At 51.2% G+C, this 15364-nt stretch overlaps 1 protein-coding gene across 1 annotated transcript in view; it reads left to right on the top strand.

The window, feature by feature from the left end:
• Nucleotides 1-15364, top strand: part of LOC137341338 (glutamate receptor ionotropic, NMDA 2C-like) — a 707538-nt gene that overhangs the window by 184995 nt on the left and 507179 nt on the right. Inside the window, exon 4 of the mRNA XM_068004462.1 lies at nucleotides 6017-6228. Within this exon, the coding sequence (XP_067860563.1) occupies nucleotides 6017-6228 (212 nt within the window). The remainder of the gene's footprint in view (nucleotides 1-6016; nucleotides 6229-15364) is intronic.

Here is a 15364-nt window from a genome sequence, read left to right as displayed (position 1 = left end):
TCGCAAAAATACCCGTCAACCATTACCCTTTGCTTCCTGCCACTGAGCCAATCTTGGATCCAACGAGCCACTTTCCCTTGGATCCCATGGGCTTTTACTTTACGTCTCTCTCTGTCTCTCCGTCTCTGTCCCTTTCTATCTCCGTCTCCGTCTATGTCTCCCTCTCACCTCTCTCTCTCTCTCTTGCTCGAGGTCTCTCTTTGTCCATGTCTCTGTGTCTCTCTGACGCTCTCTCCATGCCTCTGTCCCTCTGTCTCTGCCTCTATCGTTCTCTGACCCCATTTCTGTCTGCGTCTCTCTCTCTCTCTCCCTCTCTGCCTCTTTGTTTCTGTATGTACTCATCTGTTACTGTCACTGTCTCTCTCTGTCTCTTTCTCTGTGTGTCTACCTCTGTCTGTCTCTGTCTTTGTCTCTGCATCTGTGTCTCTCTCAGTCTCTCTGTCTGTCTCTCTCTATCTCTATCTCTATCTATCTCTCTTTCTTCCTCTCTGTCTTTGTCTCTCTGTCTCTTGCTCTATGTCTCTCCCTCTAATGCTCTCTCTCTGCCACTCTCTGTCTGTCTGTCTCTGTGTCTCTTTTTCTGTGCATCTCCTTCTCTGTCTCTGTGTGTCTCTCTCTCTGACTCTCTGTCTCTGTCTGTCTTCGTCTCAGTCTATGCCTCTCTCTCTGTCTATCTCTGTCTCTGTCTCTGTCTATCTATCTCTCTATCTCTGTCTCTCTATCTGCCAATCTCCCTGCCACTCTCTGTCTTTCTCTGTCACGCTGTCTCTCTCTCTGCCTCTGTCTCTCTATCACTCGCTCTGTTTCCCTGCCTCTATCTCTCTCTGTGTCTCTCTTTCTCTGTCACTATCTCTGTCTCCCTCTCTCCCTCTGTCTCTCTCGCTCTAGCTCTCTCTCTTTGTCTCTCTCCATCTCTCTGTCTCGCTCTCACTCTCTCTCTCTCTCACTGTCACTCCCTATGTCTCTCTCTCCTTCTCTCTCTGTCTCTCTCTCTATATATTTCTCTCTCTTTGTCTATGTCTCTCTGTCTCTGTCTCTGTCTCACTCTGGGGCCGATTTTTGGGTGACAGAGCAGGTGCGTAGGGGCTCCGAAAATCGGTAAAATGCCGAGCAGGTTCGGAGCTCGACTCGCCCGCGCAGTTCCTGAATGCGGGACTCCCCTGGCAATTAAAGCCGGTGCAATGATCATTTTCAGTTTGTCCGATAGTTGAGGTCCTTGAACTACTTGATTGAGTAGACATTTTGGCAGGGATGCGATTTTGAAGGATCCTCAGCGTGTTTCCGGTGCTGTGGGAAACACTCCCTGTTGGAGCAGACGTGTTTCACCAGCAGCCAGTGGGAGATACAAAGGATTATTTGACAGGTGGGGGGAAAACCTCATTTATTGCAGCAGGACACTCTGTCACTTCAGACAAAGTTTTGGCTGCAACACCTTTGTGTTTCCAATCAAAATTCTTACTTTCCTCCCAAAACTCTGCTGTTCAAACACATTTACCTACTTTGCCGACCCCCTCAATCTCACACAGTTAGGATGGGGGGCCCCATGGCAGCATTCATCACTTCATCCGAGGACGAGCAACATCACCGGCCTCGCCAGGCACACCGTCCACCTCCGCCACGTGGAGCTCCACAACACAGTGCTGCACCACAGGCCCCTGCACAAGAGCACGGAGGGCAACAACAGAGAGAGCAACGTCGCAGGAGGCACTACCCTCGCCACAGGGTCTACAGACCGAGGCTCAGCTTCCTGGACCTCTCTGAGGAGCAGTGCATACGGAGGCTCACAGTCAGTCACCAGGTGGTCGCAGACACCTGCAGCCTCCTTCATGCCGAGCTGCTCCCGGCTGGGCCCGAGCAGCATCTCCTCACCTGTCACTGTCAAAGTCACCACTGCCCTCAACTTCTTCACCTCCGGATCCTTCCAGGGTGCCACTGGGGACATCGCCGGGGTCTCTCAGTCGTCTGCACACAGGTGCATAAGGCAGGTCACCGACGGCTTGTTTCACTGAGCCTCGCACGACGTCAACTTCCCCAGGGATGACCTCAGCCAGACGGAGAGAGCAGTGGGATTCCACGCTGTGTCTGGCTTCCCACGGGTACAGGGTGTAATCGATTGCACCCAGATAGCAATCCGAGCACCTCCACACGAGCCAGGACTGTTCATCAACAGGAAGGGCTATCACTCCATCAACACTCAGCTCATCTGTGACCATCGCAAGAGATTCCTTCACGTGTGCTCCAGATTCCCTGGCAGCTGCCACGATTCCTTCACCCTCCGGGAGTCCAACATCCCGCCCCTCTTCCACGCACTGAACACCTGCAAGGCCTGGCTCCTCGGGGACAAGGGACACCCCCTGCACACGTGGCTCATGACACCTCTGAGGAACCCCATCACTGAGCGACAGCATCGATATAATGACAGCCACATCGCCACCAGGTCTACAATTGAACAGCTGTAGGGCTGCTCAAGATGTGCCTCAGGTGCCTTGATCATTCTGGGGGAGAGCTTCAATACGCACCAGACAGAGTGGGACACGTGATAGTCGTGTGTTGTGTCCGGCACAATGTGGCACAACAGAGAGGGGTGCCGCTGGAGGAGGCCCCATCCACACCTGCTACCCACATGGAGGCGGAGGAGGAGGCAGAGGAGGAGGAGGAGGAGGAGGAGGAGGAGGAGGAGCAGCAACCCATGGGCAGAACAGCAGCTCACCTGGCTGCTCGTGAGGTCAGGGAGTCACTGATATGTGAACGGTTCTCCTAACATCAGACAGTGTGAAGAGTCCAGTCCTCACCACCTGGACAGAGCAGTGTCCACACCAGCCCCCTCCTCCCTGCACAAAACAGTCCTGAAACTACACACACACCCACTGTAGAGTGACCCAATGGGTGGCATCAAGTGTGGGTGTTCATGGTGAACCTCATGAAAGGGACTTATTACAGAAGCCAGTCAAGAATGGCCAAGACGTGACAGTAGTGGGGACAATAATAATATTTAATGTGAGTTTAACAAAAAGCAAATATAAATAAAAAATATGACCAACCGTCAAACACCCTTGTGCATCCCCTTCGTGCTCACAAAACCTTCACCTTTCACTTCCGACTACTCCTATGTGGTGCATCCCCTGCGGCTGCCCCAGAGGTAGTGACAGGTTGCTCCTGTTCATGCCCTGACCGATTAGATGCTTTGGGTCTACGCCCTCTGGGTTTCGGTGCCTGTGAGGGCCCCTCCACAGACTGCCCCACCTGCACCTGTGCAGGGGCAGACTCGGCCACCTGGAGAGGAGGCAGCATTGTGGGTACTGGTTGAGTGGGAGCGCTTTGAGTGGAGTCCCCACTTCCATGTCCCCTTTCGCCATCATCCCTCCCCTGGGCCAGGCCCACATCACTCCTTCCACCCTGCTGGACAACAGTTTGGAGGACATGTGTGAAGCCTTGTAAGGCCAATGCCAGAGTATCTGCCTGTTTAAGGCGGCAGAATGTTGTTCAGCATCTGTGTCCAGTTGAGCAGAGCCTGGAGAAGAGTGGACTCTCCACAGCTGCCCCTGCCACCAGTGTCTGCTCGTGCTCACACGTGTGGTAACTCACCATGTGTGACCCCCAACTAACCACGGACGAGGACCCACCGAGGTGTGAGTATCTGCGCTGGTGGATGGCTCGCTCAGATGTGACGGTGCCCCCTCAGTGGCCGGCAGGTCCTCTGAATCGCCCTCCACCATCAAAGCAGTCGCTGAAGGCCCTGTAAGAGAACAGAAGGCAATATTAAGCATGATCACAGATGTGTCATGTTGCGATGATCATACTGAGGTGCTGAAGATGGCAAGGCATGTTAACATCAATTGATATTGTGTGTGCTGAATGTTAAAGTTCTGTCACCAGACGTTTGTCGGGTGCCAGTCTCGGTGTTCCCGATGGACAGACACTCGAGGGTGTGACTCAGCTCCAGCGCCTCCTGCTCCCTGTCTGTGAGGACGACTATCCAGTCCTCACCCTCTCCCGGCATTCTGGGCTCTCTTCTCCTATCGGGGAGAAAGTAGAGAGGCGTGAGTGAGTGATGGTGACGTGGCCAACCGATGAATGCATTGGTTTGGGTGAGACTGACCGTGAAAGAAATGCATCAGAGGGTGAGTATGAGGCAGAGTCATGAGATTGTATGAGGATTGGGTTGAGTGGTCGTGGTGGGGTGAGTACTGGGGAGGTGAGGAAGTGCAGGTAAGTTGAGGATGAGCTTTGAGTGGGTGTGAGGAGTGATGTGATGGAGTTGTGTGGGCAGTGTAGAGTGAGATGGGGGGTGGGGGCGGTGATGTGGAAGACGGAGTGTAGGAGAATGAGTAAGTTTACTCACTTTGACTGACCTGGTTAGGTCATTGAAGCACTTCCTGCACTGGATCCAGGTGTGGGAGATGTTGCTGCTGCTGGTGACCTCCTCTGCCACCTCGAGCCAGGCCTTCTTGGTGACAGAGACAGGCCACCTCCTCCCGTCCACAGGGTAAAAGACATCCCTCCTCCTCCTCACCCCATCCAGTAGGACCTGGAGTGAGGCATCGCTGAATCTAGGAGCAGCCTTTCCCCTGGGCTGCTCCATTGTGCTGTTTGGGTGTTTGCTCCAGGAGCAGCCATTGGAGGACTGCCCCTTTAAATAGATCTCCTCCAGCTGACAGCCTGTGATGGGGGTCCGCAGTCCGCCCGCTGCGCAGGTTGACAACGGGAAACCCGGAAACCACGGTAATTGGCTTCAATTTACCCGCGATCGCGTGGGGAACAGACGGATGTTACTGGGCGGGTTACCCACAAACCCATTCACCCCCCTGCTGCCATCCCACCTCCCCGCTAATATCGGGGCCTCTGTCTCTCTCTCTGTCTGTCTCTCTGTCTCTCTCTGCCTCTCTATCTCACTCTGTCCCTGTGTCTCTCTCTTTCTGTCTTTCTCTGTCACTGGTTTTGTTTATGTACCTGTATGTGTGTCTCTCTCGATATCTCTCTGTCTCAGTCTATGTCTCTCTCTCTTTCTCTCTCTGTCTATCTGTCTCTCTCTTTCGATGTCTCACTGTCACTCTCTCTCTTTCAGTGTCTCTGTTTCTCTCTCTGTCTCCAACTCTGTATCTCACTCTAGGTCTCTGTCTCTGCCTTTACCTGTTTCACTTTCTCTGTCTTACTCTGTCACGCTCCATCTCTCTCTCCCTGTTGCTCTCTCTGTCTCTCTCTCTGTCTCTCTCTCTGTTGCTCACTCTGTCTCTCTCTCTCTGTTGCTCTCTCTCTCTCTGTTGCTCACTCTGTCTCTCTCTCTCTCTCTGTCTCTCTCTCTCTGTTGCTCACTCTGTCTCTCTCTCTGTCTCTCTGTCTCTCTCTCTGTTGCTCACTGTCTCTCTCTCTCTCTCTGTCTCTCTCTCTCTCTGTTGCTCACTGTCTCTCTCTCTCTGTCTCTCTCTCTCTCTGTTGCTCTCTCTTTCTCTCTCTCTCTCTCTGTCTCTCTCTCTCTCTGTTGCTCACTGTCTCTCTCTCTCTGTCTCTCTCTCTCTCTGTTGCTCTCTCTTTCTCTCTCTCTCTCTCTGTCTCTCTCTCTCTGTTGCTCACTGTCTCTCTCTCTCTCTCTCTGTTGCTCTCTCTTTCTCTCTCTGTCTCTGCCTCTTTCTCTCTCACTTTTTCAGTGCTGTGACAGCTTTATCTCTAGGAGTTAAGAAGAAGAAAAAGAATTATAATCATGTAAATAACTGAGAAAAAGAAGGAAGGTTGAGGGAGGAAGGAGAAGGAAAGAGAAGAAATACATCTTAAGGAGAAGTTACCGATCTCGGATCGGAGGGAGGACATGAAATATAAAAACATGATGGAATTCTCAGGAATCTCTGCCAATTTAATGCAACTGACAAAGTATCGGTTAAAATGTCAACAAGCTCCCTCACCATCGCCTGAAAATGATTGAGTTGATCGATTGTCTGTCAGTGCGCTGGCCCTGATTTCAGTTCCGTTGTTTGTGTGAGTGACAGGGAGTGAATTGTAAACAGACCTCTCTTTTGTCCAGGTTGGGAAATGGGAAGATGGTCTGATCAGGATGAAATATCCAGTGTGGCCAAGGTACGGAACATTCCAGCAGCCTGTTTCCGACACTGGCCATTTAACTGTGGCAACTTTGGAGGAAAGGCCGTTTGTGATCGTGGAGGAAGTGGATCCTGAAAATGGAGCTTGTGTCCGAAACACCGTGCCCTGCAGGAAGCAAGTGAACCTGAGTGAGAGGTAATCAGCTCAACGAGGGGCACGGACAGTGACCAGAACCAGTGATTGGAGGAAACCGAGGGGAGGGGGGGAACCTCACACCCCTCGAGTGTCTAAACTCACCCCCTCGAGTGTCTAACCTCACCCCCTCGAGTGTCTAACCTCACCCCCCTCGAGTGTCTAACCTCTCCCCCCTCGTGTCTCTAACCTCTCCCCCTCATGTGTCTAACCTCACCCCCTCGAGTGTCTAACCTCACCCCCCTCGAGTGTCTAACCTCACCCCCCTCGAGTGTCTAACCTCACCCCCTCGAGTGTCTAACCTCACCCCCCTCGAGTGTCTAACCTCACCCCCCCTCGTGTCTCTAACCTCTCCCCCTCATGTGTCTAACCTCACCCCCTCGAGTGTCTAACCTCACCCCCCTCGAGTGTCTAACCTCACCCCCTCGAGTGTCTAACCTCTCCCCCCTCGAGTGTCTAACCTCACCCCCTCGTGTGTCTAACCTCAACCCCCTCGAGTGTCTAACCTCTCCCCCCTCGAGTGTCTAACCTCACCCCCCTCGAGTGTCTAAACTCACCCCCTCGAGTGTCTAACCTCACCCCCCTCGAGTGTCTAACCTCACCCCCTCGAGTGTCTAACCTCACCCCCTCGAGTGCCTAACCTCACCCCCCTCGAGTGTCTAACCTCACACCCCTCGTGTGTCTAACCTCTCCCCCCTCGAGTGTCTAACCTCACCCCCCTCGAGTGTCTAACCTCTCCCCCCTCGAGTGTCTAACCTCAACCCCCTCGTGTGTCTAACCTCACCCCCCTCGAGTGTCTAACCTCAACCCCCTCGTGTGTCTAACCTCTCCCCCCTCGAGTGTCTAACCTCTCCCCCCTCGAGTGTCTAACCTCAACCCCCTCGAGTGTCTAACCTCACCCCCCTCGTGTGTCCAACCTCACCCCCTCGTGTGTCCAACCTCACCCCCTCGTGTGTCTAACCTCAACCCCCTCGTGTGTCTAACCTCTCCCCCCTCGAGTGTCTAACCTCTCCCCCCTCGAGTGTCTAACCTCTCCCCCCTCGAGTGTCTAACCTCAACCCCCTCGTGTGTCTAACCTCACCCCCCTCGTGTGTCCAACCTCACCCCCTCGTGTGTCCAACCTCACCCCCTCGTGTGTCTAACCTCACCCCCCTCGTGTGTCCAACCTCACCCCCCTCGAGTGTCTAACCTCACCCCCCTCGAGTGTCTAACCTCACCCCCCTCGAGTGTCTAACCTCACCCCCCTCGAGTGTCTAACCTCACCCCCCTCGAGTGTCTAACCTCACCCCCCTCGAGTGTCTAACCTCAACCCCCTCGTGTGTCTAACCTCAACCCCCTCGAGTGTCTAACCTCAACCCCCTCGTGTGTCTAACCTCACCCCCTCGAGTGTCTAACCTCAACCCCCTCGTGTGTCTCACCTCAACCCCCTCGTGTGTCTAACCTCACCCCCTCGAGTGTCTAACCTCAACCCCCTCGTGTGTCTAACCTCACCCCCTCGAGTGTCTAACCTCAACCCCCTCGTGTGTCTCACCTCAACCCCCTCGTGTGTCTAACCTCACCCCCCTCGAGTGTCTAACCTCACCCCCTCGAGTGTCTAACCTCACCCCCTCGTGTGTCTAACCTCACCCCCCTCGAGTGTCTAACCTCACCCCCTCGTGTGTCTAACCTCACCCCCCTCGAGTGTCTAACCTCACCCCCTCGAGTGTCTAACCTCACCCCCTCGTGTGTCTAACCTCTCCCCCCGCCGAGTGTCTAACCTCACCCCCTCGTGTGTCTAACCTCACCCCCTCGTGTGTCTAACCTCTCCCTCCGCCGAGTGTCTAACCTCTCCCCCCCCTCGTGTGTCTAACCTCACCCCCCTCGAGTGTCTCACCTCTCCACCATCGTGTGTCTAACCTCAACCCCCTCGTGTGTCCAACCTCTCCCAGCTGGTGTGTCTAACCTCTCCCAGTTGGTGTGTCTAACCTCTGCCAGCTGGTGTGTCTAACCTCTCCCAGTTGGTGTGTCTAACCTCTCCCAGTTGGTGTGTCTAACCTCTCCCAGTTGGTGTGTCTAACCTCTGCCAGCTGGTGTGTCTAACCTCTCCCAGTTGGTGTGTCTAACCTCTGCCAGCTGGTGTGTCTAACCTCTCCCAGTTGGTGTGTCTAACCTCTCCCAGTTGGTGTGTCTAACCTCTCCCAGTTGGTGTGTCTAACCTCTCCCAGTTGGTGTGTCTAACCTCTCCCAGTTGGTGTGTCTAACCTCTGCCAGCTGGTGTGTCTAACCTCTCCCAGTTGGTGTGTCTAACCTCTCCCAGTTGGTGTGTCTAACCTCTGCCAGCTGGTGTGTCTAACCTCTCCCAGCAGGTGTGTTTATCTCTCCCAGCTGGTGTGTCTCCCCTTTCCCAGCTGAACTTTCCAAGCTCTCCCAGCTGGTGTTTGTAACCTTTCCCAGCTGGTTTCTCTAATCTCTTCCAGATGTTGTGTCTAAACTGTGCCAGCTGGTGTTGCTAACATCTCCCAGCTGTTTTTTTTTATGCGTTCATGGGATGTGGGCGTTGCTGGCGAGGCCGGCATTTATTGCCTATCCCTAATTGCCCTCGAGAAGGTGGTGGTGAGCCGCCTTCTTGAACCGCTGCAGTCCGTGAGGTGAAGGTTCTCCCACAGTGCTGTTAGGAAGGGAGTTCCAGGATTTTGACCCAGCGACAATGAAGGAACGGCGATATATTTCCAAGTCGGGATGGTGTGTGACTTGGAGGGGAACGTGCAGGTGGTGTTGTTCCCATGTGCCTGCTGCTCTTGTCCTTCTAGGTGGTAGAGGTCGCGGGTTTGGGAGGTGCTGTCGAAGAAGCCTTGGCAAGTTGCTGCAGTGCATCCTGTGGATGGTACACACTTTGCTGATGATTGAGAGTAGACTGATGGGGCGGTAATTGGCTGGATTGGATTTGTCCTGCTTTTTGTGGACAGGACATACCTGGGCAATTTTCCACATTGTTGGGTAGATGCCAGTGTTGTAGCTGTACTGGAACAGTTTGGCTAGAGGCGCAGCTAGTTCTGGAGCACAAGTCTTCAGCACTACAGCTGGGATGTTGTCGGGGCCCATAGCCTTTGCTGTATCCAGTGCACTCAGCCGTTTCTTGATACCACTTGGAGTGAATTGAATTGGCCAAAGACTGGCTACTGTGATGGTGGGGATATCGGGAGGAGGCCGAGATGGATCATCCACTCGGCACTTCTGGCTGAAGATGGTTGCAAACGCTTCAGCCTTGTCTTTTGCACTCATGTGCTGGACTCCGCCATCATTGAGGTTTACAGAGCCTCCCCCTCCCGTTAGTTGTTTAATTGTCCACCACCATTCACGACTGGATGTGGCAGGACTGCAGATCTTTGATCTGATCTGTTGGTTGTGGAATCGCTTAGCTCTGTCTATAGCATGTTGCTTCCGCTGTTTAGCATGCATGTCGTCCTGAGTTGTAGCTTCACCAGGTTGGCACCTCATTTTTCGGTACGCCTGGTGCTGCTCCTGGCATGCTCTTCTACACTCCTCATTGAACCAGGGTTGATCCCCTGGCTTGTTGGTAATGGTAGAGTGAGGAATATGCCGGGCCATGAGGTTACAGATTGTGCTGGAATACAATACTGCTGCTGCTGATGGCCCACAGCGCCTCATGGATGCCCAGTTTTGAGCTGCTAGATCTGTTCTGAATCTATCCCATTTGACTAACCTCTCCCAGCTGGTATGTCTAACCTCTCCATGCTGGTCTGTCTAACCTCTCCGAGCTGGTATGTCTAACCTCTCCATGCTGGTGTGTATACCCTCTCCCAACTGGTGTTTCCAACCTCTCCCAGCAGATGTTCCTAACTTCTCACAGCTGGTGTGTCAGAACTGTTCTTGCTGGTGTGTCCAACCTTTCCCAGCTGATGTCTCTAACCTCTACCAGCTGGTGACTTCAACCTCTCCAAGAAGGTGTTCACAACCTCCAAAAGCTGGTGTGTCCAACCTCTCCCCCCTCGAGTGTCCAACCTCTCCCCCCTCGAGTGTCCAACCTCTCCCCCCTCGTGTGTCTAACCTCTCCCCCCTCGAGTGTCCAACCTCTCCCCCCTCGTGTGTCCAACCTCTCCCCCCTCGAGAGTCCAACCTCTCCCCCGTCGGGTGTCCAACCTCTCCCCCCTCGAGTGTCCAACCTCTCCCCCGTCGAGTGTCCAACCTCTCCCCCGTCGAGTGTCCAACCTCTCCCCCGTCGAGTGTCCAACCTCTCCCCCCTCGTGTGTCCAACCTCTCCCCCTCGTGTCTCTAACCTCTCCCCCCTCGTGTCTCTAACCTCTCCCCCTCGTGTCTCTAACCTCTCCCCCCTCGTGTGTCCAACCTCTCCCCCTCGTGTCTCTAACCTCTCTCCCCCTCGTGTCTCTAACCTCTCCCCCTCGTGTCTCTAACCTCTCCCCCCCTCGTGTGTCTAACCTCTCCCCCCTCGTGTGTCTAACCTCTCCCCCCTCGTGTGTCTAACCTCTCCCCCCTCGTGTGTCTAACCTCTCCCCCCTCGTGTGTCTAACCTCTCCCCCCTCGTGTGTCGAACCTCACCCCCCTCGTGTGTCTAACCTCTCCCAGCTGGTGTTCTGAATCTCTTCAGCTGGTGTGTCAAACCACAATTTTATATTTGTGCCCTGTACACCCAAGTCCAAGTCATTAATATATATCAAGAAAAGCAGTGGTCCCAGCACCGACCCCTGGGGAACACCACTGTACACCTCCCTCCAGTCCGAAAAACAACCGTTCACCGCTACTCTCTGTTTCCTGTTACTTCGCCAGTTCTGTATCCATGTTTCTACTGTCCCCTTTATTCCATGGGTCGCAATCTTGATGCTAAGCCTATCGTGCGGCACTTTATCAAACGCCTTTTGAAAGTCCATATACACCACATCAATTGCATTGCCCTCATCGACCCTCTCTGTTACCTCATCAGAAAACTCTATCAAGTTAATTAAACATGATTTGCCTTTAACAAATCCGTGCTGGCTTTCCCTAATCAATCCACACTCGTCCAAGTGACTGTTAATTCTGTCCCGGATTATCGTTTCTAAAAGTTTCCCCACCACTGAGATTAAACTGACTGGCCTGTAGTTGCTGGGTTTATCCTTACACCCTTTTTTGAACAAGGGTGTAACATTTGCAATTCTCCAGTCCTCTGGCACCACCCCCATATCTAAGGATGTTTGGAAGACTATAGGAACATAGGAACTGGAGTCGGCCATTCAGCCCCTCGTGCCTGCTCCACCATTTGTTAAGATCATGGCTGATCTGTGATCTAACTCCATATACCTGCCTTTGGCCCATATCCCTTTATACCTTTGGTTGCCAAAAAGCTATCGATCTCACATTTAAATTTAGCAATTGAGCTAGTATCAATTGCCGTTTGCGGGAGAGTTCCAAACTTCTACAACCCTTTGTGTGTAGAAATGTTTTCTAATCTCGCTCCTGAAAGGTCTGGCTCTAATTTTTAGACTGTGCCCCCAACTCCTAAAATCCCCAACCAGCGGAAATAGTTTCTCTCTATCCACCCTATCCGTTCCCCTTAATATCTTATAAACTTCGATCAGATCACCCCTTAACCTTCGAAACTCTAGAGAATACAACCCCAATTTGTGTAATCTCTCCTCGGAACTTAACCCTTGAAGTCCGGGTATCATTCTAGTAAACCTACGCTGCACTCCCTCCAAGGCCAATATGTCCTTCCGAAGGTGCGGTGCCCAGAACTGCTCACAGTACTCCAGGTGCGGTCTAACCAGGGTTTTGTATAGCTGCAGCATAACTTCTGCCCCCTTGTACTCTAGTCCTCTAGATATAAAGGCCAGCATTCCATTAGCCTTATTGATTATTTTCTGCATCTGTTCATGACACTTCAATGATCTATGTACCTGAACCCCTAAGTCCCTTTGGACATCCACAGTTTTTAACCTTTTACCATTTAGAAAGTACCCTGTTCTGTCCTTTTTTGATCCAAAGTGGATGACCTCACATTTGTCTACATTGAATTCCATTTGCCACAGTTTTGCCCATTCACCTAATCTATCAATATCCCTTTGTAATTTTATGTTTTCATCTACACTGCTTACAATGCCACCAATCTTTGTGTCATCAGCAAACTTAGATATGAGACTTTCTATACCATCATCTAAGTCGTTAATAAATATTGTGAATAATTGACGCCCCAAGACAGATCCCTGCGGGACTCCACTAGTCACATCCTGCCAATGTGAGTACCTACCCATTATCCCTACTCTCTGTTGCCTTTCGCTCAGCCAACTTCCTAACCAAGTCCGTACTTTTCCCTCAATTCCATGGGCTTCTATCTTAGCTAACAGTCTCTTATGTGGGACCTTATCAAATGCCTTCTGGAAGTCCATATAAATAACATCCATTGACATTCCCCTGTCCACTGTTTTAGTCACCTCTTCAAAAAATTCAATCAGGTTTGTCAGGCACGACCTACCTTTCACAAATCCATGCTGGTTCTCTCTGATTAACTGAAAATTCTCGAGGTGTTCAGTCACCCTATCCTTAATTGTAGACTCCAGCAATTTCCCCACAACAGATGTTAGGCTAACTGGTCTATAATTCCCTGGTTTCCCTCTCTTTCCTGTCTTAAAAAGCGGAGTGACATGTGCAATTTTCCAATCTAGAGGGACAGTTCCTGAATCTAGAGAACTTTGAAAGATTATAGTTAGGGCATCTGCAATGTGCTCACCTACTTCCTTTAAATCCCTGGGATGGAAACCATCTGGTCCTGGGGATTTGTCACTCTTTAGTGCTATTATTTTCTTCATTACTGTTGCTTTACTTATATTAATTTTATCGAGTCCCTGTCCGCAATTCAATATAAGTTTTCTTGGGATTTCCAGCATGCTATCCTCTTTTTTTTATGGCCAGTACCTCCACAATTTCCACCCTTACTTCCCTCATCAACCCAGGATGCATCCCATCCGGACCGGGTGACTGATCTACTTCAATACAGCCAGCCTTTCAAGTACCTCTTCTTTATCAATTTTTCGCCCATCCAGTATCTGAGGCTCTGGCAGCATCTTCTTCCTTGGTAAAGGCAGATGTAAAGTATTCACTTAGTACCTCAGCCACGCCCTCTGCCTCCATGAGTAGATCTCCTTTATGATCCCTAATCGGCCCCACCCCCCCTCTTACTACCTGTTTACTGTTTAAATGCCTATAGAAAACTTCTGGATTCCCTTTCATGTTTGCCGCCAGTCTATTCTCATACTCTCTCTTTGCTCCTCTTATTTCCTTTTTCACTTCCCCTCTGAACTTTTTATATTCTGCCTGGTTCTCACTTGTATTATCAACCTGACATCTGTCATACGGCCCCTTTTTTCTGCTTCATCTTACTCTCTATCTCTTTCATCATCCAGGGAGCTCTGTCTTTAGTTGCCCTACCTTTCCCCCTGGTGGGAATGTACCTCGACTGTACCTGAACCATCTCCTCTTTAAAGGCCACCCATTGATTGATTACAGTTTTTCCTGCCAATCTTTGATTCCAAATTACCCGGGCCAGATCCGTTCTCATCCCACTGAAATTGGCCCTCCTCCAATGAAGTATTTTTACTCTAGGTTGCTCCATGTCCTTTTCCCTAGCTAATCTAAACCTTATGATACTATGATCGCTGTTCCCTAAATGTTCCCCCACTGACACTTGCTCCACTTGACCCACCTCATTCCCCAGAACCAGATCCAGCAATGCCTCCTTCCTCGTTGGGCCAGAAACGTACTGATCAAGAAAGTTATCCTGAACACACTTCAAAAATTCCTCACCCTCTTTGCCCCTTCTATATCCCAGTCTATATTAGGATAGTTGAAGTCCCCCATTATCACTACTCTATGGTTCTTGCACCTCTCTGTAATTTCCCTGCAAATTTGCTCCTCTATCACCTTCCCACTAGTTGGTGGCCTATAGAATACACCCAGTAGTGTAATGGCACCTCTATTGTTTCTTAACTCTAACCAAATAGATTCTGTCCTTGACCCCTCCAGGACATCCTCTCTCTCCAGCTCTGCAATATTCTCCTTAATCAATACCCCCCCTCCACCCCGCCTCCTTTCTTTCCTTCCCTATCTTCCCTGAACAGGACACAATTTCAAAATTTGCAGATGACACAAAACTTGGAAGTGTAGTAAACAGTGAGGAGGATAGTGATAGACTTCAAGAGGATATGGACAGGCTGGTGGAATGGGCGGACACGTGGCAGATGAAATTTAATGCAGAAAAATGCAAAAGTGATACATTTTGGTCGGAAGAATGAAGAGAGGCAATATAAACTAGAGGGTTCAATTCTAAAGGGGGTGCAGGAACAGAGAGATCTGGGGGTTTATGTTCACAAATCTTTGAAGATGGCAGGTCAGCTTGAGAAATCGGTTAAAAAAGCATACGGGATCCTGGGCTTTATAAATAGAGGCATAGAGTACAAAATATGGAAGTCATGATGAACCTTTATAAAACACTGGTTCGGCCACAACTGGAGTATTGTGTCCAGTTCTGGGCACCGCACTTTAGGAAAGATGTGAAGGCCTTAGAGAGGGTGCAGAAGAGATTTACTAGAATGATTCCAGGGATGAGGGACTTTAGTTACGTAGATCGACTGGAGAAGCTGGGGTTGTTCTCCTTGGAACAGAGACGGTTGAGAGGAGATTTGATCGAGGTATTCAAAATCATGAAGGGTCTAGACAGAGTAGATAGAGAGAAACTGTTCCCATTGGCAGAAGGATCAAGAACCAGAGGACATAGATTTAAGGTGATTGGCAAAAGAACCAAAGGCGACATGAGGAAAAACTTTTTCACACAGTGAGTGGTTGTGATCTGGAATGCTCTGCCCGAGGGGGTGGTGGAGGCAGATTCAATCATGGCCTTCAAAAGGGAACCGGATAAGTACTTGAAGGGAAAAAAATTGCAGGGCCACGGGAATAGGGCGGGGGAGTGGGACTAGCTGGATTGCTCTTGCAGATAGCCGGTGTGGACTCGATGGGCCAAATGGCCTCCTTCCATGCTGTAGCCTTTCCATGATTCTATCCCAGCTGGTCTGTCTGACCTCACCCAGTTGGTGTGTCAAACCTCTCAGCAGGACCACTTCCCCCCAGATCCCAAGCTAAACTTCCCCAATCG

The sequence above is a fragment of the Heptranchias perlo genome, chromosome 23, assembly GCF_035084215.1.
Source record: "Heptranchias perlo isolate sHepPer1 chromosome 23, sHepPer1.hap1, whole genome shotgun sequence".
Taxonomy (NCBI): Eukaryota; Metazoa; Chordata; class Chondrichthyes; order Hexanchiformes; family Hexanchidae; genus Heptranchias; species Heptranchias perlo.
This window is presented reverse-complemented; position numbering and strand designations above follow the sequence as displayed.